Source organism: Lodderomyces elongisporus, chromosome 8 (assembly GCF_030384665.1).
Source record: "Lodderomyces elongisporus chromosome 8, complete sequence".
Classification (NCBI taxonomy): Eukaryota; Fungi; Ascomycota; class Pichiomycetes; order Serinales; family Debaryomycetaceae; genus Lodderomyces; species Lodderomyces elongisporus.
The window spans coordinates 330,334-353,298 of NC_083680.1; the positions used below are offsets into that span (position 1 = coordinate 330,334).

The 22,965-nt window shown below is 34.1% G+C and overlaps 5 protein-coding genes across 5 annotated transcripts; 3 read left to right on the forward strand and 2 right to left on the reverse strand. All coding sequences in view use genetic code 12, as the record gives it.

The window, feature by feature from the left end:
• Positions 1-921: 921 nt before the first annotated feature.
• PVL30_005471 (uncharacterized protein) lies at positions 922-2,514 on the forward strand (the record flags this gene model as incomplete). Its single annotated transcript, XM_001523877.2, has 1 exon — positions 922-2,514. One exon carries the CDS (start codon positions 922-924, stop codon positions 2,512-2,514), a length of 1,593 nt encoding a protein of 530 aa, XP_001523927.2.
• Positions 2,515-2,669: 155 nt separating this feature from the next.
• PVL30_005472 (uncharacterized protein) lies at positions 2,670-6,227 on the reverse strand (the record flags this gene model as incomplete). Its single annotated transcript, XM_001523878.2, has 1 exon — positions 2,670-6,227. One exon carries the CDS (start codon positions 6,225-6,227, stop codon positions 2,670-2,672), a length of 3,558 nt encoding a protein of 1,185 aa, XP_001523928.2.
• A 4,464-nt stretch (positions 6,228-10,691) lies between these two features.
• PVL30_005473 (uncharacterized protein) lies at positions 10,692-12,125 on the reverse strand (the record flags this gene model as incomplete). Its single annotated transcript, XM_001523879.2, has 1 exon — positions 10,692-12,125. One exon carries the CDS (start codon positions 12,123-12,125, stop codon positions 10,692-10,694), a length of 1,434 nt encoding a protein of 477 aa, XP_001523929.2.
• A 2,402-nt stretch (positions 12,126-14,527) lies between these two features.
• PVL30_005474 (uncharacterized protein) lies at positions 14,528-15,005 on the forward strand (the record flags this gene model as incomplete). Its single annotated transcript, XM_061119688.1, has 2 exons — positions 14,528-14,550; positions 14,705-15,005. The coding sequence occupies 2 exons, from the start codon at positions 14,528-14,530 to the stop codon at positions 15,003-15,005; spliced, it is 324 nt and encodes a 107-aa protein (XP_060975671.1).
• Positions 15,006-17,728: 2,723 nt separating this feature from the next.
• Positions 17,729-18,406, forward strand: PVL30_005475 (uncharacterized protein; the record flags this gene model as incomplete). Its single annotated transcript, XM_001523881.2, has 1 exon — positions 17,729-18,406. The coding sequence occupies one exon, from the start codon at positions 17,729-17,731 to the stop codon at positions 18,404-18,406; it is 678 nt and encodes a 225-aa protein (XP_001523931.2).
• Positions 18,407-22,965: the final 4,559 nt, after the last annotated feature.

Consider the following 22,965-nt stretch of genomic DNA (forward strand, 5'->3'; position numbering starts at 1 on the left):
TACACTACCACCCAGCTTTGTGGTGTTTTTGTGTAATGGGGCAGACTCGTGTCTTAAGATTATATTGATTCTGTTTGTTGAGGCTAGAGTAAAGATAGTGAAGAAGGAGAATGGAGTAAAAGTTCTTTTGACCTTTCATTTTTCTCATTGCTTTTTCTATTTTCCATTATTTAGCAACTCATAAAAGCTTGGATAGGTTTTTATATCATGTTTTACTTTGGATAATGAACAATTAAAGAATAGGGAAGAGGGGGGGAAGAGGGGGGAGGAGAAATAAAAGTGGTTTTCCTCTAAAAACATCCTCTCTTCCAATGTAAATTTATCTATTTACGAAAGAAAGTTTGATTTAAAGTTTATAAAGTACTTCTGAGTTGCTTGTAGTTGGAAACAAATTTCTATCTTTATCAATTAAAGCAATTTTCTCTGTGAAAAACAATTTGTATAATCAATACTCCAAAGCAGTTGGAACTCTTCCCCTTTTTTTGCCTTGGTGTACAATATAACTTGCTTTCAGGTTCATGCTAAATAAATGGCACAATTCTTCCAAGTGACTCGCTCAATTCCCTCCAAATTACTCAAAAAATTATAAAATATACACTTTACAATCAACGCCGGGTGAGCAGTCTATAGTTACCAACAAGGACAAGTCTTTGTAGATGCACTTTTCTCTTCCGCCCCCTCCAAAAAATAACAAGAACAAAGATGAAAAACAATTGAATCTTTTTGTAGCTCCTTATCTTATCTAAAGCGACTCCTAAAGTTGTATACAAGAGAGCAGAAAAATGAAATTTAAAATTTTAAAATTTGAAAATAAAATAAAATAAAATAAAAAGTAAAGATAGAGTCAAAGGAATTGCGTGCGAACAGTATCAACAATTAACAGTCGATATTCTAATATCCACATTCATTTAATTGGTGCAAATGAATGTATCCTACACCCCCATCACCATTAGGTACTTGGACAATGAAAAGAACTTATGTTTAGCATCATCAGGTGTACTTATTTCATCTACTACTTCCACCACCACCACTACTATTACTACTTCTAATCATTCTTCATTTCATAAGGGCAAGGACTTTATCCTCACAATAAACCATATTCCAAACATTTCACAATATAAAATCTACACAAGTCACCATGATAATTTAGGACTAGACAATGTCGAATGGCATCAAATCAAACTTTTGAAAATTATTGATGTTCCCTTGAATGATCTTGCACAACTCTCGAATGGAGGTTTCAGTTTACTCCCAAGGGATTATACTGCAGGCAACGTTTCTATTATGATATTAACTTCCCCATCATCACTAAAAACTACAAAAGCAACCAAAATAGCAAACCAACAGTTGCAAGTGGCCCCAGGCGAAAAAGTTGCTGGTGGTGACATAATCAAAATAATCTCCTCACCATTCAATGCAACGAATCTGCTAGTGTTTAGAAACTTCATTAGTATGGGAAATGTAGTATACAATTTACATGATGCATTCTATTTCACAGATATCAAATATCTAGATGATATGCACGGTGCCATAGTACTCAACAAAAATAGTCAAGTTATAGGGCTTGTCTTGGGCTGTTTAAGGAAAAAGAATGGCGATGGAGAATTAACCGTAATTATACCGTGGTCTAAAGTTGCCAAACTCGCAAAGATTGAGGATTCAACTATTAGTTCGAGCCCACATCCTCCATCATCATCATTACCACCACTACCACCACCACCACCAAAAGTTCTAAAGCCAACCACTTTACCGGTAAACCTGCTGTCCAGTAAAGTTAATCCACCAGTATTCCCAATTATAATAAACTCTAATGGGAACCACACGTGGGGCTCAACAACTCTATACAAGCCAAATGTTTTTATAACAAATGCCCATGTTGTTGCCCCCTATTTAAACTCAGCACATACATCTAACTCCAATGATAGTTCAATTGAGATCAGATTGAAAAATCGTATACTCACATTAACTCTTAAAGACACCAAGATTATTATTCCTTCTCCAGATATAGATCTTGCATTTCTCATACTTGACAAACAAACACATAATATAACATTCCCCAACTTGCACATTGTCCCATTCAATACACCTAAAGGCCATAGCCCACTGGTAAATGAAGATGTTTATACAATTTCATATGGATTGTTTCCCAACACACAATTAGTCTCTCACGGAATAATAAACTGTGTTTACCAAACACCTGACTATCCGGCAATGATTGTTTGTTCAGCATCGTGTTGGAATGAAAGCTCTGGTGGTGCTTTAATAAACAATAAGAATGAACTAGTAGGCGTGATATGCTGTAATGCAGAAGTACCTTCTTTACAAAGCTCGCAAAAGACAGAAAAGATTACAGACTTTACATTTGTATTACCAGTTGCAATCATAGACCATTGTTGGAATAGTATAACATATGATAAAATGCAAAAAAGTATTGTTTTGGATCCAAGAGTTGGTAAATTGTGGAAACTCGAACCATTTCACCTGGAAACATATGTGGAAATGTCAAAACTCTAAGCTTCAAAACAAGTAAAACAAAAAAAAAAATAAAGAGAAAAAATACAGTAAAGGACAAGCAAACTCTTGCTTTTATTATATATAGAACTGTAATTTTATTTATGCTTCTATATATATATATATATATATATAGCACACGAGCAACTGTGTATAATCTATAATTGCACACCTTTACCTTTTCGCTCATTGCCCAATGGCGGCAAGATCAACAGTGCACCGACATTTGTATTTCCATTACCTCCAGCACTTGCGCCTGCACCTAAACCCAGTGCTGTAGAAGATGACGATGGTTGTGGCGGCTGAGTAATATAACTATAATACCCACTCATACCTGTATTAGGACCTGTTCCACCACCAACTCCTACTGTCAGGCTAATACTCGTTCCATGCTGGTGGGATGGAGGCGTATCCATCGATACATTATGATATCCCTGGTTACTATGTCCACTATAACCACTACTGACCAGATGTTGCAGCTGCATCGAGAAGCTATTCTTCATTCCACTCATAGTCATGTTTTGGTTTATCGAGTCATTGGAGACCACACTCATAGCAAGCGAATCTCTCTTGCTATATCCTTGTTGTTGTTGCTGTTGTTGTTGCTGTTGCTGTTGGAACTGTTGCGTAAGAATTGGCGGAGGTTGAGGTTGCTGTTGTTGTTGTTGTTGTTGCTGTTGCTGTTGTGGTTGGGATTGATACTCAGCGGTATAGTTTGGAGTGTTGTAATAGCTAATGAATCCTATACTAGGATGTCGCAGAATGGAATGCCGCTGTTGTGGTTGCTGCTGTGGTGGTAACTGATAATTTTGCAAGGAAGTTGAATGGTTCATATTTGTTGAATTAATGGACTGCGATCTTGCTTGAAATGGTGCAAGTCCTCCGTTTGCAACACCACCATTGCTGGTCCCAGTAGCAAAAGCGGGATTCAAGCCACTCAAAGTATTTGAGACTGCTGATAGTTTTCCCATACTATTGGTATCAAGCGCTAGTTTTACATTTTCACTATTGTTTCCATCTTCTTCCTTAAACCTTAATGATTCGTCATATGCAACCACTTCATTAAGAATCTTAACCACCGAGACTTTGCAAAGGGTATAGCTCTGAATCTCGGTTCCAGTACCTCTCTTAGATAAGATTTGCTTGAGATACGCAATCCATTGTTCAAAAGTATTATCTAGTTTTATTTTGGCAATCCAAAACCATCTTTTGTCAAGCTTAAACACTTCATTATTTTCTGGTGTTGTATGCATTATATGTTCAATTCCTAATTTGCAAAGTAATGCCAGTTTATTGTCCAATAACATGAATAACAAGGTTTGCAAAATATAATTATCATTCAACAGACAAAACTCATCGCAAAATACCATGACCAAGAGCTTGTTCATCACAACGTACCATTCAACAATAAAATAATACATGCTTTGTAATTGTAGCAAACTAAAGTCATCCATTTTCAATAAGCCAATGTTTAAGTAGTTGGCAAAGAATATCACCGGGAAACTTATAATCGACACATTGTTATTGATTTCCAAGGGTACTTGTCTATAATCAAAAAAGTTTCGTATAGTACTTTCCAAGTTTGATAATTCTTGAGCTTGAACGTGGTTTGCCACTGTTTCGCGCAAAGCCTTGTCCAATTGATAATCATTGTTGATGACTTCTTTTAAAGTCAAATTGAACAATTGCCAATTGTAGAAACTCTCTGGAATGAGGATATAGTTGCTTAACAATTCGTGAAATTTTAATGGCGAGCTGATGATCAAATTCTTACGAAACAATTCAAAAAGTTTAACTTCTGGCTTGATTTCGGCAATGTTTAGAGTGCTTGGCTGAAAATTGTTTATGGATTTATTTATCAATATTATGGCATTGTGTAAACTGTTTTTAGAATCGTAAATTTTCTCAACCTTCAAATTAGTACTCGTGCTTGTGCCTGTTGCTGAATTTGTATTTGTATTTGTATTTGACAGTGATGGTTTGTTAGGTTCTTCTTGTTCTTCTTTTTCTTCTTTATTGGCCTTTTTCCCTTCATTCTTCAATTCATTAGTTAATGCGGCAATTATAACCATCTTGACGAACTGGCTATCTATGAGACAATGCATTTTGGCAAAGCTTCTCATCAAGGTAGATAGTTTCATATTTGCCATTTCACTGAGGTTCGACAAGCTATTATTGGAATTTTCCTCATTGCCATCTGCTTTAACAACCTTGTTGAAGAACATGGTGTGCATCTTGGGTACTTTGTCTTCATTGTACAAGGATAGCAATGAGTAGATGCCCCAGAATAGTCCAAGGTTAGCATCGATCAAACGATCCAGCGGGTTACTAAAATCGGTGAGATTAGAAATGATTATAAAGCTGATTTGGTCCATATAGTCCAAGATGACTTTATTGTTGAGGTATACGCGGTTTTCCTCATCTTGCTCATCAGAGTCATTTACGTTGTGGCCTTGTAGGTCATATGTAATGTAAATGTATGATAAGAGGAATAGGATATTGGCAATTTCAACTTGATCTTGTGAAACATTGCTTGTATTGTATTGTGGTATGAGTTTTTTAATCAACAAGATCCATGCTTTTTTGAAATACTTGAGTGAATTGGTCGCATCTTTGTTGATTATATAGCCAAGGGAGATGATTGCATATATGATGCCAATTTTAAAGTGTTTTAAAGTAGAGGTGGATGTCGAAGCAGTAGTTGAGTAGTTGGGTGTGCCTGATGTATTATTGGACAGAGCACTATTTGGGTTCTTGTTGTGATAATTAGTGGATGTTGGTAAAGGTGGAGGAGTAGTGGTAGTAGTAGTATCAGCAGCATTATTAGTTGTAGTATTATTATTAGTGTGGTGGGGACTGTGGGTTCTGCCACCTTCTTCGTTGTATCCATTTAAAAAGTTTACTAAATTTTTTAAAATGATATTGAAAACAGGGAAACTCTGTGATTGTTCTTGTAGTATGGTGTGGCCAATGAGAAAGTATTCACAAGCTGAGCCTACTTGGTTATCGACAAGAGTTGTTTGTTCTTCATTGCGTAAAATCCCATCTAGTTTTTTCGTCACTGAGAGTATGCCAATAATTTCATTGTCTCTTGATTGCAGAATACTTGAATTTCTTCTAGGTGCAGAGTTTGTACTTGTAGTAGCATTAAAGTTGGTGTCGTAATTTGGTATTGAGTTTGTTCTTTTCTTTCGTTTAGGAGATGCTTGATGTTCATTGTGTGTTCCATTTATATTGTGCAAGGAAGAAGTCAAATTTTGTAGTGGTGGTGCAGCCAAATTGTTTGTTGCGTGGAAATTGTTTTTGTATGAGAGCAGTGTTGTTTTATTTGGTGATGCTGTAATGTCCCGCTGATTTGTACCATTTGGAGTAAAAGATTGCAGTAGCAGATCCGACAGTTTGTGTTTTTGTCTTTGTCTTTGTCTTTGATTTTGGTTCTGTTTCTGCACGTGTTGTTGGTTTTGTTTATCTTCTTCTTTTTCTTCTAGTTGTTGCTGCTGCTGTTGTTGCTGTTGCAATTGTAAGTTGTTATTCTGGTTTTGATGCACTGTTCGGCAATGTCGTTGCAACAAGTCTCTTCTGACAAATGAGCTTGTGCAAAATCGACAATGGAATGGTTTTTCATTGGTGTGAGATCTTTCGTGTCGCTGTTTGTGCTCTGACCTAGTGAATGCTTTTGCACAGAAGCCACATATGTACTTTTTTTGTGGTGGCATTTGGGGTGCTTTCGGAGTTTTTTTTGCTTATTTGATTATGTGTACTTCCGAAAATAATCTAGAGTAAATGCTAAAGATTGTGGGTTGAATAACAACAATGACAAAATTAAAAATAAAAGGGGAAGGGAAACTGGTGTAAAAGAATGTTTTGGTTGTAAAAATATCTTTCAGTTTTGTCTTGTTTTGTCCTGTCTTGTCTTTCCCTTAGGTTTAGTATTTTATTTATTATTTTTGTATTTGTAATTTTTTGTTTGTAAGTACCCCACTTCTAGTTTATTGATTGTTGTTTGTTAATAAGGCACTTGAGCCATTTGGTAATGAACCAGAGGAAAAATAAAATATATTTGTTATGAAGTTCAATAACAAAAAGTGAAATTGAAATTGTAAGACCAAGAGACTAAGAACAACAGTGGTGGTTGCAAGATCTAGTGGTTTTTGTTTGTTTGCTTGTTTGCTTGTTTAATTTCCTACTTCCTTCTAGCCGATTCAAGATGATCTTGCAGGATCTTTCTTCGAAAACAAATCAAGTAAATAAAATAAAATAAAATAAATTTAAAGAAGAAGAACAACAACAACACCAATAAAATGATGAAAATGTAGTATTTTTCAAAAGAAGAGAGATTGAAAAGCAAGGTGTGGGTTATGATTGGGTCTATATATATATATATATATATTTATGTACACAAGAAGGGCATGTAATGGATGGAAAAAGTTGTAAAGTGTTTACACTTTTGTGGTTTTGTCGAGTCCAAGAGTGGGGGGGGGGGGTGGGTAGGTGGGTGAGAACATATAAAGTGTGGATAAAAAAAAGGGGGTTAATAGAGACACAAGAAGAGAAATGCATATTGCTAGCGATAGTGATAGCACCCACCTGTATAGCTAATAAAGCTAAAGCTATTAATACTATTTGCAGGCGATGTACATTCTGTCTGTAACAAGGTGTCTGTGAGTAAGTGGGTTAATCTCTATTCAAGTTTGGTTGGTGGAGGTTTTTTCTTCTTTCTTTGTTTTTGGTTTTTGTTTTAATTTTTTTTTAAATTTTAAATTCTTTTTTTTTTTTTAATTATATATCCATGGAAAATTTTTTTCCAACTCCTTCCAAATCAAATATTAAAAGCCAAACAAGAGTTGTTTGTCTTTTTTTTTTCTTTTACCTACTTTGTCCATTTAACAATTGTTTAACACTCCATGCTTCTGTATTCAAGGTGAATGTTATCATCATATTGTCTTTTGTCTTCTTTTGCTCAAATATACTTTGTGTCTATTATCAACAACAACAATATGGATAATAACAATAGCTGCTGTTTCCAAATATATGGAAAACACCTCAATTAGTATTATGTTTGAAAGTAAATAAGAATAAGATGATGAACAAAGAGAAACAAGACAAACACTTGTTGCTCTTTGTTGCTTTGATTAGTTAAACGTTTTAGTTACTATATAATGACAATCTTAGCATACGAAGTTTGCGGTCATCCACTACCCATGCTTGACATATACCTTCATCATCATCTTCACCACCAATACCACCATCAACCATAGAACAATACGACAGATTAGTAAAATTTTCACTAGTGTATCATCCTATCTCTACTATCCTCTTTTCTGTTCTGGGTCTCTTTCTGTGTAAAAGATGGAAAGAAGGAAGGAAGGAAAGAGAGACATTTGGTGCTAAAGTTGTACAACCGCTTTAAGTAATTTTTTTATTTTTTTAATTATCTTTTATTTATATTTTATTTTTTATTTTTATTCTTTTATTTTTTATTCTTTTATTTTTTATTTTATTTTCAATTACCAAATGCAAGATCTCCTTGGAAATTAAAAAAAAAATGTCTTTGCAAAGTTTGAAGCATTATATTCACATATTGCATCTTGTCCCTTGTTTGTTGTTTTGTTTGTTGTTTCGTCGTCATTGTCATCGTCTTCAACACCACCACTACTACTACTGAAATAAAGGTAATTGGGGGGGGGGGGGGTATTGGAGTGGGGAGGGGAGGGACATGAACAAAAATTGGGTTGTTGATTACTCTTCAATCTCCTTCCCCACTCATACCATACCAAAACATATGACCAATTGAAGAAGAGGAATACGAAAAAAAGAATCGACAAAATGAAAAAAGTAGTTTAATCTAAATCTAATTATAGTTTAAGCTTTCTCTTGTAAAAGATATAAAAGTGGACAATTCACCCAAACTTATCTATCCATCTATCCAATTCTACAAAGAAGTTAAATCAAACAACAACAACAACAAATAAAAATGAGTATGGAAAAGACATTTTACAAATATACTCTATATCTTTTAAAAAAAAAACTGATTTCAATTGGTCAGTGCTCGTGGTGAATATGCGCTAAATAAATGTTGGGTATATTTGTCTGTGTGTCTGTGGAAAATGTTGGCTTATTTGGCTTTTCTTTACTGATGGAGAATTTACTTTTACTTCTTTATTTTTATGTTTATATGTTTTTATATGTTTTTTGTTGGATCTGCCATCTGTACTCTGTGCTAAATCTATTAGACAGTAGAGGGGGGGAAGGAAAGTGAAGTAAAAAAAAACTCCGAAATGGGGAAAAAATTTGAAAAAAAAAAAGAAAAACAAAAAAAAAATGAAATAAAAAAATTAAAATTAAAAAATTTAAAAAAAAGAAGCAGCTCCCCACCCCCAGCCCCACACCACGGAATACCCACGATCGATCGCTACCACTTTTCTTCTTTTCTTCTTCTTTCTTTCTTTCTTCAACATCAACATCAACATCAACATCAACAATCGTATATTTCAGATATTCACCACCACCCAAGAAAAAAGAACTATACAAGATATACTTTATCCATGCTTTGAAAATCTTTCTTACTCTCTCTTCCTTTCTTTCTTAAACTTCTTTACACTTCCTTACTATACTTATTCATAATCTACAACAACATCCTTTTCATTCTCTTGCTTCCCCCCTTTTTTTCTTCCCCCCACCACCACCACCATCTCTTTTTTAACTTATCTTGCAAGATAAACATTTTTTCACTCATATATTTATATATATATATGCATTGCCTATCACAGAGCAAAAGAAATAGAAAGAAAGAAAACAATGTATTTAGTACTCCGAATCTTCTCCTAACCAATGGTGAGACGTTCTCTCCTTCTCTCTCTGTGTGTGTGTGTGTGTATGTGTATGTGTTCGTATGTGTAGACTCCTTTCTTTACTTTCTCTCTGATCCTTATATTACTTATCTACAATGATTAACCTTCCTGCTAGTGGTACATCTCTTATCCTGTTTTTAATCGCTTGCTTCTCTAAACAAAACTTTTAACCATTTTGAGTAATTTGGAGGATTAAAAAAAAGTATCACCAATATAGACTTACACAGAAAAAAGAAACAAAATAAAATTTAAACAGAGAGAACTTCATGGCTCCTGACTCTTTTGCACAATTGCACTTTCTCCCTTGTACGCGAGATCTTACCCCCTAATGCAGGTGTAAATCACTTAAGCGGCTAAGCCCAAATAGTAATTTCATCTTCTTCTCTTAAGTAGATATATATATATATACTATATATATACTATATATATATACAACACTTTATGTTAACGAAAGCAAAGTAGATAAGGCTGAACCATTCACAAAATTTGATAAGGTATATATATATATACAGGTACTTGCAACTTTTGCTTGTTTCAAAGTCATTATCAACACCACTAACTACAGCATTGACAGAAATCTAATAAACAATATAATCTTTTTTCAGTTGACTAAGAAAAATTGAGATTAGGAACTGAGCCAACACTTGCTCCATGTAAAACAGATGAATCACCATTCTTGCTCTTTTCAAAATAGTATAATAAAATAAAGAAGAAGGGGCAAGCCATTCCTTGATGTAAGGGGGTGGTGGGGAGAAGACGTGGTGGGGAGAGGGGAAAGAAAAAAGGAACTAAACAAGTTGAGGGAATGTAATTTTAAAAGTATCCAATTCTGTTGAATTTATTATTTATTTATTTTTTTTTTTTTGCTATAAAAATCTAGCAATTGTATTTCCGCAATTTCATCATCAACAAATTTCAAGTTGCAAATTGTATCATGTGATTTATTACGTACAGCAAACCTTATAAGGAGGAAGGGAAACATAAATTAGCTAACGTTCATAAACTATTAGCTATGACACACCACAAACCATGCTCTACATCTTAAGCATAGTCTAAAGCCAACATCATGTATAAACCATTAGTCAAAAGTATGATGTGTTTCAATTCTCCACCTTTCCTTATCTCTCTTTTCCTTTGTATCTCTCCATTACTTACGAACCAATTACATACCCTTACAAACCATTTACCATTCCCGCCGCCTCAGCAATGTTTTTGCAACCACTCATAAAAACAGAGAGAAAGAGAACAGAATGAACAAGGGAGAAGAAAAGAAAATAAAAAAGGAAAAGAATAAAAGAAAAGGAAAAAAAAATATTAATGCACATATATCTACTCCGCTTTGTTTACCCTCTCCTTTTTGTCTCCCTTGTACTTTCTCGATTCTTGCTCCCTCAACACCATCAATACACAACAGATAATCATCATCTCGTCACTTACACCTCCATTCTTGACATGTCCTCGCTCAGCATCCCCAATCCTCAGACTATCATTGTTACTATTGCTATTGGATATGCAAGTTGTGCTAGGTAAATGATCCCATATTTTAATCACACCATGCTTAATGTATCCTCCCGCCCCATACATATTACCACCACTACCACCACCACCACCACTGCTTTTCAGATTCACATTTGCATTTGTACCCATGCCTGTACCGGCACTTGCACTGCCACTAGCACTGCCACCCCCTGCTACACCAGCACCTGATTTCATCTTGACATCACCAAGATCAAAGTAAACAGCCACCGGTGAGTCCACCAATTTTTTGCTTTTATTCTTCATCAACTCATCTATTCCCCTACGATCCTGACACTGGATCAATTTACTCAATTCATTATCTTGCAACTTGACCCGCTTCTTAGCTAAATCCACACACATATTCTCAGTGAGTAACCCTTTGGAATTAGCCATAATGTGTACTTGAATCAGACCATGTCGCAGCGCAAACGCAGTCAGTGTTCCAGTAACGCCAGAAACTCTAAAATGCGTTTCATCAACATCCCCTTCCCCAACTCTTTCTCTTTCTCTTTCTCTTTCTCTTCCTCTTTCTCCCTCTTCTCCGTCTTCTTCTTCTTCTGCATTGTCTTCATCTCGTGTGGCATTTGTGGTATTAAGCAGACTCGATGTTGCCATGCCATGTCGATTGTTTTCTGTGCTTTTTATAACAAAGTCGGCACTTGGAGAATGACTATTGTTATTCAACAAATATACTTGTCTTTCCAATGTTGGGAATGTCATCACATAATAGGTGATGTGGTTACTATAAATCTTGAAATCGACTCGGCAAAACACAGTCTTTGGTGCAGACTCAATAATGAGGAATGGAGCTGTGAAATTGAAAATATTATTGAAAAGCTTTGCCGGTCTACATAGTATAGGTGCACAAGCCAACTGTGAAGATGAAAAAGAATTGGAGGATGAGGATGAGGATGAAGATGAGGATGAGGATGAGGATGAAGACAAACATAAAGGTGATGGACTTAGAGATTGCCAACTAGGATACAATGAGATTCCCGTGTGTAAAAAATGTGAGACCAAGGGCAATTCTTTTGGATATCGATATTCAGAAAGTGGATAGCCCATTATTCTAGTGCTTGATTGGTGGATAAGTGTATCTTGCGATACTAAGGAGTTCAAATCTGAAGCATACTCGTCTTCTGTCAAAGTGTTGGTGTCTGTCGCTCCAATAAGATTATTGATGTTATTGTTGCCATCATTTACAAGTGTACTTAGTGTCTCCTGACTTCGTGTTTGCCGTATCATCTATGTATATGCAGTAGATATAACGGAGGGTGGATATAAGGAAAAAAACAAAGAAACATGACTCGAGTGTTTAGAAGCAAGAGATGATCTATCTTGTAGTTATCATTGTGTAGAGACCCCAACTTTTAGTGCTCTCACAAAATTCTCCTTATTTTTTCTAATTTCTTATTTTTTTTTCCGTTCCTTATCCGTGGTCTTTTTGCCTCTTTAGTATCGCGCGACCTTATATCAAGAAGCTTGACATAATAGAAATACTATTTGTTTAGTACTTCACTATTCCTATTACAAGATAAAGCTTCTGGACAAAAAGTTCGAATTAAAAAATTTTGAAAAAAAAAACAGAAGCAGTTATTCTTTCAAGTAATTTACTATTATACTAATTTATGATTTGCTTCTCTCTCTTTCAACTCTTTCTCTCTCTTTTTTTTTTCTATCTCTCACTCTCAAAGTAATTGTGGTGGAAACCATATAAATCATCTTTGTTCTGGTCGTAAACTTTATCACGTGATTAGTAAAAATATTGAAAAACATAAAAAAAAATTGAAATGTGGTGCGTTCTAATTATGTTTATTTCTCGTATGTATGTATCACGTGACCTAGCTTATTTACAATATTTTCAGTATTAGCCACTAAGTTTTCATTTCTTAAAACTATATTCATACAATATTTATTCAATCACCCTTTACTTTTTTTTTTTTGCTAACCACTCACTCCCCAACCCATCCACATTTCCCCCAGCTTATATCTTTACTGGTTTTTATTTGTACCTTCTATCTCTTTTAGAATGTACTAATGGCATCCAACTATAGCCTCTCTCGTCTAAAAGTTTGGTTTTGACGCATAGTAAATGACTTGTCATCGCCTCGTTGTAATATAGAATATTGAATAGATAGATAAAACAAGATTACAAGATGTGTTTCCGCCGATTGCCGATTCATTTTTCCCTTTTCCACGTACCATGATTTTACTCATGATGAACTTCTACAAAATATCTTTTCAAAATAAAATAAAATAAAATTATAATAAATGGAGAAAGATATTCCTGTTCTCTTTCCTCCGTGCCCCTTACTCTAAGCGAAATCTTCACCTCCATTTCTCAGCCTCAAAATTGGCATATTTTAAAAAGGTCATTCCAAATAGTATTGGTCATCCTAAACGGAATTAATTATTAGTATACAACACGTTAGCTCTAAAACCTTTCCCCACCCCAACCCCCCTTCTCCACCCTCATTTGTTTTCCCCCTTTGACTTTTGTTGTGTATTATCCCATTTAATTGGTTAGAGATAAGAGAAACAGGAAGATAAATTTGTTGATATACACTTTACGAGCTTGCAATTTCTTATGGTCACATACAAGTTCAACTTTTTGTTAGTTCGTATCTTGGTAGATTGAAACGTGCACTCTAGTCAAAAAGAAACAAAATCGCCTAAATTACAGAATCAGCGAAAAGCAAATTATAAAACAAAAGAGAGAGAAAAAGAGAGAGAAAGCAAAAAAGGCAGAAGAAATGAATTGAGAACAATAGAATGCTCAAAATTGATGAGATCTGCAGTTAGTGGTTTCAAGCAAACTAATTTACATGACACTTTTTTGATGAAAAAAAAACCCCCCAATGTATTGACTCAGGCAACCAAGATGTAGTTCTATAAAGCAAAAGACAACAAAACAGAAAAAAAAAAAAAAACAAGAAAGAGTTTGTATTATTGGGCAAATGCGCGGTCGAGTCATGTTCATCGCATTGGTGATCCAAACAAACAGACAAACAAAAAAATTGATGGAAAATGAACTGGTAAACTTTTTAGATAATTCCATTGCGTAAACTATGGGATCTACAGAAAACCCAACCCATAGCTCAGTAGATCTTTTTTTATAAAAAAAAAGAACCAGCAATTTCATGGCAAAAAATTTACTATTATTTCCAATGGTAACTTTTCTTTTCATCTCGTGTCTCTCCTCTTTTCAATTTGTACACGCACACAGACAAGCTAAAAAAAACAAAAACACATGTGCAATTAAACAACAAACATCTTCAAAGGTTTGTACCTTTTAATCTTGTAATTCAAATTCTATAAAAGGGAAGAGTGATTCATCAACAATTTGAACAAATCAATCAGATCCATAATTTTTTTATTTCTTGTTTTTAAAAAAATTTTAATTCTTTTTTTGACTTATTTTTCAACTACTCAACATTTGTATTCTAAGCCATCAAAATACCCCCTTTAGCTAAGCCCTGCTTTTACCCCCATTCCAATAAGAATATACATTTATTGCTGCAGTTGTTGTTTTCTTGGTTTCATAATTCCCTTTCCCCGCCATTCACACCTAGTTTTCACGTGCAAATCAGCGTTTATTTTTCTTTTTTTTTAATACTAGATATATTTTGCAAACTTGTCCATTCACAATGAACTTTAATTTTATTATAACGTTGTTGACATTTACTGTTGTTGTTTTTTGCTGTAAACAAGGACATTGTTTTCAAGAATTTCCATTCGGCCTTGTCCAGCAGCTGTTTATCAGATGTTTGTGTAAATGCTTCAGAAGAACAAGTATCTAATTGTGGACAAAGCGCTGACTATAGTGTTTTCCCCTGTATTTGTGCTTTATCTGATGGGTACTATGAAAATTTGAGTAAGTGTGTTGACAAATGTCCCGAACTCCAAAACGTTTTGGATGGGTATAAGTCAAGTCCAGAGGCTTTGAAAGCAATATACTGTGAAGAAGAATTAACTAATTCTTCCTCAGGCTCGACTACTTCAGATTCAGTCGACTCCAATAGTTCGTCAACTAGTGGTTCTACTAGTGCAGGAAGAAAAATTGAGATTATGGGCGTTTGGTTCACATTGTCAAGCATGATATTTGCCTTAGCTGCCTTTGTTTAGCCATATGGGTCATGATTGTGTAGGTCCTGGTTGTGTTTGTTCAATTTGTTTTTTTAATTTGTTTTTTTTAATTTGTTCTTCTAATTTTCTTTCAATTGTTAGTATAAGGATTTAAAAAAAAACTCCCTTCCATTCATTACAGACTTTTCAATTCTTACCATTCAGAATTGTATCTTTTCTTTTCCCTTTACAATATTTGTTCTTCCTTACATAATCTAAGACTCTGACATATTTTGTTGTCTTTAGTTGTATATTTTAGTAGTTATCTGGCTAATCGCTGTTGTGTTTAACTAAAGATACTTTCACAAGTACCAGTATGTATGAATGGACCCTGTTTATTTCAAAATAATTCTTTAAAATCTAATTATTCATCTGTTTCGTCTTGCTTCGAGCCATCGCCTCAAAATAAAAAACTTGTGCTTTCTTTCTACTTTTGCCTTGTTGTTCCGCCACCAAGGTACTAAAAACGTAGAAGTAGATGCTAAATATAGAAAAAGTCTTATGAGCCATATCGTGCTTACCAGAAACCAAGAAACCTCCAGTCATTAAAGGTATCATTTCAAGGCATGGGGACTGGATATGGGACAATACTTGCACTCTAAATCACAGTCACCACTCTACAGTAGAGACTAACTTTATTTTAATGACCAATTTCTAGTTTAAGTAATTCGTCCCCCGACCGACCAAATATATATGCCGACCCGAAAAATACAAAGGCTTCGGTACTTCTATTTTTGGTTTGTTTCCTTTTTTCTTTTTTAACTTTTTACTTTAAATTTTTTTTATATACCTTCGTTCTTGAAAAATTTTGGTATAAACACACACACATACAAAGATTATGATGAAGGATTTTGCAACCAGAGAATAAATAGCAACAACGAAATGAAGAAAACCAGTTTAAACATACTCCTTGTTCAGTAGAAGTTTCATGGCAGTTATAGTTCTACTCTGTTTGAAATTGGAGATACACGAAATACACGGCATCATTGTTTAGTATACATGAGCCATTTGGCGATGTTCTGTAGTTGCATTTTATTTATTATTATTCCGAGAAGAGTGAGTCTGGGTATAAGTGTAAGTGTAAGTGTGAATGTGGAGGGGTGGAGGGTGGAGGTAGAAGAGAGGCGGGACCTTTCTTCCGACATAAACGTACGACTAAAAAGGGAAAGGGAAGTTGTACAAGATGGCTTGGTTTTTTAGGTCACGACACCAGTAATAAAGGGTCATCTACAAATATATAATTTTGCACAAAGCTGGTGTCAAGAAGCGATGTGATGAAGTAAATTTTGTTTTGTTTTTTGTTTCTTGTAAGGTGGTGGGTTTTGAGCTCTAGCCAAGAATATGTTGGAGTTGCTCGCCAAGACAAAAACTGCTATTGACGGAAATTACATGCCAAAAAGTAATTAAAAATAAAATAAAAAATAAAATTGTTTGCGAAACTAATTCTTCACACATTTGCAATTCCGCACACAGCAACAATACAATGTGAGATCACTATACAGATTTAGATGATGATGATGATGACAATGATGATTCTTTTGAATCAAAGTGTATGGGGATATGAATGAAAATAATAGTAATAGTAATGGCATTAGGAATATGAACAAGGCAAATGGGAAAGAATGTGAGATCGGCCCGCGGAAGAGTATCTTGAAATAATAATGCTTTGTGGCATTGGCATTAGCATTGGAATGAACATTGACATTGAATATTTACTCTTTCGAAACCCATTCTTACTCAAAATGTAGAAATAAAGTCACCAAATAGCGCATTTGCTGCATCGAACTGTCAAGAGAAAGAGAAAGAGACAGAGAGGAGGGGAAAAAGTGTGGAATAGTTGAAAGCTAGGTAAATCTTTGTTTTCGCCCTAGTAATAGGATTGGGAATGAAACGGAATGAACGAAATAGAAAACATTTATTTTGCCTTGCACATTTATGAACAAGGGAAACAGGCAAACGACGTTTCGAAAGTTCTTCCTATTAATTAGTTTGCTTGTTTTTTTTTTGCATTTTCAAAAGTTTACTCATGTTTGCAAAAGGGAAGCGGGAAAAGGTATCGATGGAGCGGCGAATTCCATGCTCTAGTTCTAGTTTGATTCATCAAGTATAGAGATGTACAAAGCACCCGGCCCGAACATATACATTTTAGATGTACATCAATTTCTTAGCATTTTTGGCTTTTTCACTTGCATTTGACAAAGGGGAAAAAATCGAATATAAAATTAAATTAAAAATAGAAAAAAAGAAAAGAAAAAGAAGGAAAAAGGAAAAGGGATTAGCTCTGCACGAAATGCGCAAATTTTAAATATAAAAATAGCACTACAAATACAACAATAGACTAACAAAGCATTCTTCTAGAACATCAACCCACATTCCTTCCAAACTCAACTCAACTCAACTCATCTTTTGGTATGTAAAAAAACCATCCCACAAAAGGTCTGAGTATGAATAAAAGGCAACTTTGAGTTGCTTTTCTAATTGAAACGAAAAACTATATATAGGAGTCAATTTTTTGTTCTACCATGACATTCATCTAAAACTATTTGATTCATCACGAACTAAGACCTCTACCACCACCACCACCACCATAGCAACTACTTTGGTGTATACACATAAGTATCCCAAATACACCAAGATCTACATTATAAATCATCTTTTCTTATTTTTACACGCTATTATTTTATAAATTTTTTTTTGATTCTTCAACACACTTGTTTTAAACAATGAAGGTTAACTCAATTATTGCAGTTTTGGCTATTTCCACAGCAGCCCAAGCATTCAATCCACATGAACTTCTTGGAAAGCTTCAAGCTGCAACTTATTCTTCACAATCCTTTAACAATTGTCCAAAAGATGCGTGCAAAAAGGCTGGTGAAGAAAAGATTTCCGACTGTGGCAAGAGACAAGATAATGGTGTGTTTTCTTGCATTTGCAATTTGTCAGATGACTTTTTCGATAACTTGAGTCAGTGTCTTGACGACTGTCCTTTGCTTGCACGTGCAGTTGAAGGGGGCGATAGTGACTCTGATGCATTAAAGGATGCTTTCTGTCGTAATGCTTCACTGAATTCAGACTCATCGAGTGAGTCCACTGAATCAAGTGAATCAGCCACCACTACAGAGTCGGATGATTCGTCAGCAACCAAAGCTGCTGCTGCCGCTGCTGCCACTGAATCTTCTTCTTCTTCTTCTTCATCATCATCATCATCATCATCGGCATCCAGTTCAAGTGCTAGCGAATCATCCTCCACTTCATCAGCTAGTTCAAGTGAGAGTACTTCCGACTCAAGTGCTTCTGCTTCCGCTGCTGCTGCTACTGGAGGTGCTGAAAACAATGCTGGTACTTTGGCACTTGGCTCGTCAGCATCATTTGTTGCTGTTGTTTTGGCTGCGCTCGTTTAATAAAAATGGTTGCGAAAAAAAAAAAAATTAAAATACAAAATCTAAAGAGTATTGAAAATATAACCGTGCACACTCGTTTCGGATTTGAAAATAAAAAAGCTTTACCTGAATCAAACAATTACATAGATGCTTTGCATCAGCAAAATAAATAATTAGAATTGGTATATTGAAATAGTTTATAGGTTGATTTTCTATCTATGTCATCTGTTATTATTAGATATATCAGGCTTTAGAAAAAAAAATTTATACCAAATATTAAAGTCCCATGTATTTTACTCTTTTATTTATTTTTTTTTTTGAAAGAAAAAAAGAAAGAATGTGTGTGCATAGATATAGTAGATCACGTGCATATGATGTTTGCTATATCAAATGGTAGCTCTTTTTACATATATAAGTTTTCCCTCTTTACCAAATTGAGAAAGAAGAATTAAAAAAACCGAAAGGTAAGATTGGCAATAAGGAGTTTGCAATGTCATTTAGCCTATTGTATCATCTAATATAATAGAATGTCTATTTCTGTAATGTAGACAAAAAAAAAATATACTACAAACCGGTTATTTCTGTCTACCCAATTATATATATATATATCTTTGTTAATCTTAGGAAAAGGAAAATTAAGAGACTTCAATGAAGGAAAGAAAAAAAAAAAAAGTCAACATTAACATATTGATAGGTCACGTGCCTCGTTTTGAAAGTTCACCACAACTACTTTGAAACAAAAATATCATTCACAAACAATACTCTGTCAAACAAGCTTCTTTTCGACTTGCCCGGTTTTGTGCTTCTGAGCCAGCTCCGTCGCTTGACATTGACATCTTTTTTCTTTTATTGCCTCGAAATAATAATAAATAGAGAAAAAAATAGAAACCAAAAAAAAGATTGTATTGAATTGGATTGGACGAAAAGAATAAAAAGAGAAAAAGGGCAAAAACATAAACAAAGAAACAAAAAAAAAATTTTTCTTGCAATCGACACCAGCACTTGAAAAACATAGTGACACAAAAAGAGAAAAAGAGAAAAATAGAAAAAGAGAAAAAGGGAAAAAAGAAAATTATATCTGCTGTCTACACCAACACAAAATTAGTCACTTTGAAACTACGAGACGATGGATGGACATCACCATGCCTTTTAGCAAACAGTAAAATCCAGCAAAGAAAATTAAAAAAAAATAATAAAGGGTAGACCAAGCTTATCCACTAGCCGTGTTATCAGTTAGTTGCCATCACCATACTAATGACTCTGCCTTATCCACTTCTTCTGTATCTCTGTATCTCTCCATCTCTCCCTCTCAACTCTCCCATTTTTTTTTTTCTAAAAACCTACAAATACATTGTTCTACTTTGTTTTGTTATTTTTTTTAAGGATTTTTATGGATATTATTATGGACTATACAAAAGATTGTTTCGAAAAAAGAAATAATAGAAATTTCACAAATGGATATTCAAAAGCACCAACAATTCATAAATTCAACTAGTCAACCTGGTCTACCATATTTTGCAACAATATTCCTGATGCCTTATGATGAAACCTCCGAGCTCTAAAAAAAACCAATCTCTCTAATAAAGGCCCTTCAATGATTCCCCAATCACTTCCAGGTAGTTAAAAGAAAAAAAAAGTTTGCTCTTTACAAGCCCAATATGATTTCAACAACAGACTTATTGTTCAACAAAGATATGAAAAAATTCAAAAAAATAAAAAAATTATTCAATGATGGATGCAATGATCCAAGGAGATTCCCCAATCTCCTTCAACCATGCTTATTTCCAAAAAAACAAAAAAATTGAATAATAATTTTGATAATATTAAACCAATGTGGCTAACCAATTCCAATCATCAAATGCTCTAAAACCATTCAATTCCCAATTTTTCCAAAAAAAAATTAGAAACATCAACAGCTTCTTCCTCTTTCCTCTCCTTTATCCTTGCGTTAATTCTCAATCTTTGTAGAAACAAAAACCAAAAGAATATAATAATGTGTAAATATATAGATAAAAAAAAATTTTAAAAGGTATTTCAGTTTCCCAGACCAAAATTAAATGTTATTTCCCTGATGATTTCCCAATATCCCAGTGTTGTCTTTTTCAATGAATATTTCTGATTCCCCAATCAGTATTTAAACGATGGATCGATAATAGTAGATTCTTTATAGTAAAAAAAAAAGTTTGATAATGATATCTGTGTAAATGTATATGTATAAATATAAAAAAAGTAATAGTAGTTTGGTGAGTCCTCAAAACAAGAACCACCTAATAAACAAGTGGTATTATTGTAATTGAATAAATAAAAAAAATGATGATGGTATTAACACAACAACGTATCAATGGATGAAAAATAAGAATAAAGCAAAAGCAAAAACAAAAACAAAAGCAAAAACAAAAACAAAAGCAAAAACAAAAACTAACAAAATTCGCCATAGGAAAAAAATATGGACTAGGCAACGAGTGTTATTGCCAAAAAGACATAAATGAAAATTCAGTTGTCTCTCATTCTGTAGTTTCTGCTTCGGATTCTGTTTTCATCTTCTAGTATTGTTTATAATTGGCTCATTTGCTTAAAATCTTTGGTTAGATTTCTTTGCCTTGAAGTGCTTTTGGATAAAGACACCGCTGACAATCAAGAAAGCAACGAAAAGCAAACAAAAGACTAAAATAACACCTGCTGGGAACATCTTTTGCGGTTTGGGGTGGGAAATATGGATTTAATTTGGTAAGGTAAGAAGAAGAGGAAAAGAAGAAAAGGAAAAAAGAAAAAGAAGAAGAAGAGGAAATGGGAAAAAAAATGGGAGGGATTTTAAAAACAGGATTTGAAACGATATATAAAATACTGGATTAGCAATGCTGGGTGTAGGAAGGGAGACAGTGTCTATGTGACCGAGACAAAGAGAGTGAGTGAGAGAGAAAAAAAATTGTATACAACCAGGAATAATTTTATTATATTTTAATTTATTTTATTTTTTTGTTTGACCCACTGCTTCCATTCAAAACAAAGGGAAAACCATACACACACCGAAACAATTACTTTAACTCATACTCACACTCTGTTTCAATTTCGTCCACTACCAGTAGTTCAATGTTCCTGATGTAAGTTTTCCTAACGTACATAATCTACAACAATTAAAAAAAACAAACCAATAAATTCAAATGGGTGCACATCGTGTGGTAGTGGGAACTTGGGAAATGAGCGATTTTTTTGCTCTGTTTTGTGCGATTTGTCAAAGAGAAAAAACAAAGGTCGTGTACCGGCGTACATGGACTTGCCCTATCCCGACAATTTATAAATTGTAATTTAAAAATAAATAAAATAAAAAATAAAAAATAAAAAATAAAATTTGAGGTAATTTTTTATTTTTTGCTTTTCGTTATTACCAACCATAGTGGAAAAAAAAAAAGACACAACAATAATAGCTCTTCTCTTATTGCTACAGATACTGTTACCACTTCCACTTCCACTCTTCTTTCTCTTCCTCCACCAAGCAACATATGCAGATGAACTAAACCTGCTGAGTCTGCTAAATTTTTTACTGGTGCTGAACATATTAGTTCCCTCTCATTAATACCCTAATATTAGCCGCTTTATTGAACACTACAACAACAATTAATAGAGAACGACAAAACCAATCGTCACTTTTCTTTTCAGTTTGTTTTCTTTTTTTTTTTTTTGGTCGGAAACAACTTTTGATGCTAGTCGGAACCGACACATAATATGTATTCCATCTTTGTATTACTTTTTGTATTACTTTTTGGCTTTTGACTTTTACCTTTCTTCCTTCTCTTTGTAGTGATACCATAATTGAGTGAAATATGAGAAGTCCTACGGCTCGATGAGTAAGCAATTATTCCGATTGCACGTATGGTTTACCTTTCCTCTTCTTTTCTTTTCTTTTCCCCTCTCCCCTCTCCTTCGTTGTTTGAAAAATTTCTCAGTAGATGCACGTACTCATCTTCATCAAAGCCACCAACTAAACTTGTGCTACACTATGGTAATCTTCAACTACAAAGCACTAAAAAAAAAGAGAGAGAGAAAAAGAAAGCACACTCACTCACTCACACAAACAGAATGTACAGTGTGAAGAATATAACCGTGCTTATTTCCTCTCTATCTCTTTGTGATTATTCTATTCTATTTTGTTCTCTATCAAATCTTTTGTTGACACTTAAAAATAAAAACTTTTTGGAAAATATTTTTCTTTTTTTTTTTTTTTGTTCCGAGAGAAAGATAACGGCTACAACGGAATTAAATTGAAAAAAAATAAAATAAATAAAAATTGGAAAAATAAAAATAAAAATATTTCTCAACAACGTCTTTTCATCCATGGAGTCAGATCTTATGTCCCTCAAGATATCAAAGGTCTAGCTCTAACAGCAAAAGTCGTGATCCAAAGTAAGATCGGAATCTGGGATTTTTCAATTGTGTCTGTCATGTATTTTATTCCGCTTCACAGTAAAGTATTGCCGTGGAAGTAATTAAAAAACAAAAAATAATAAAAAAAGGAAAAGAAAACTAATCAACTAAACACAAATCAAGACAAAGGCAAGGCATTGCAATTGGAATATAGTAAA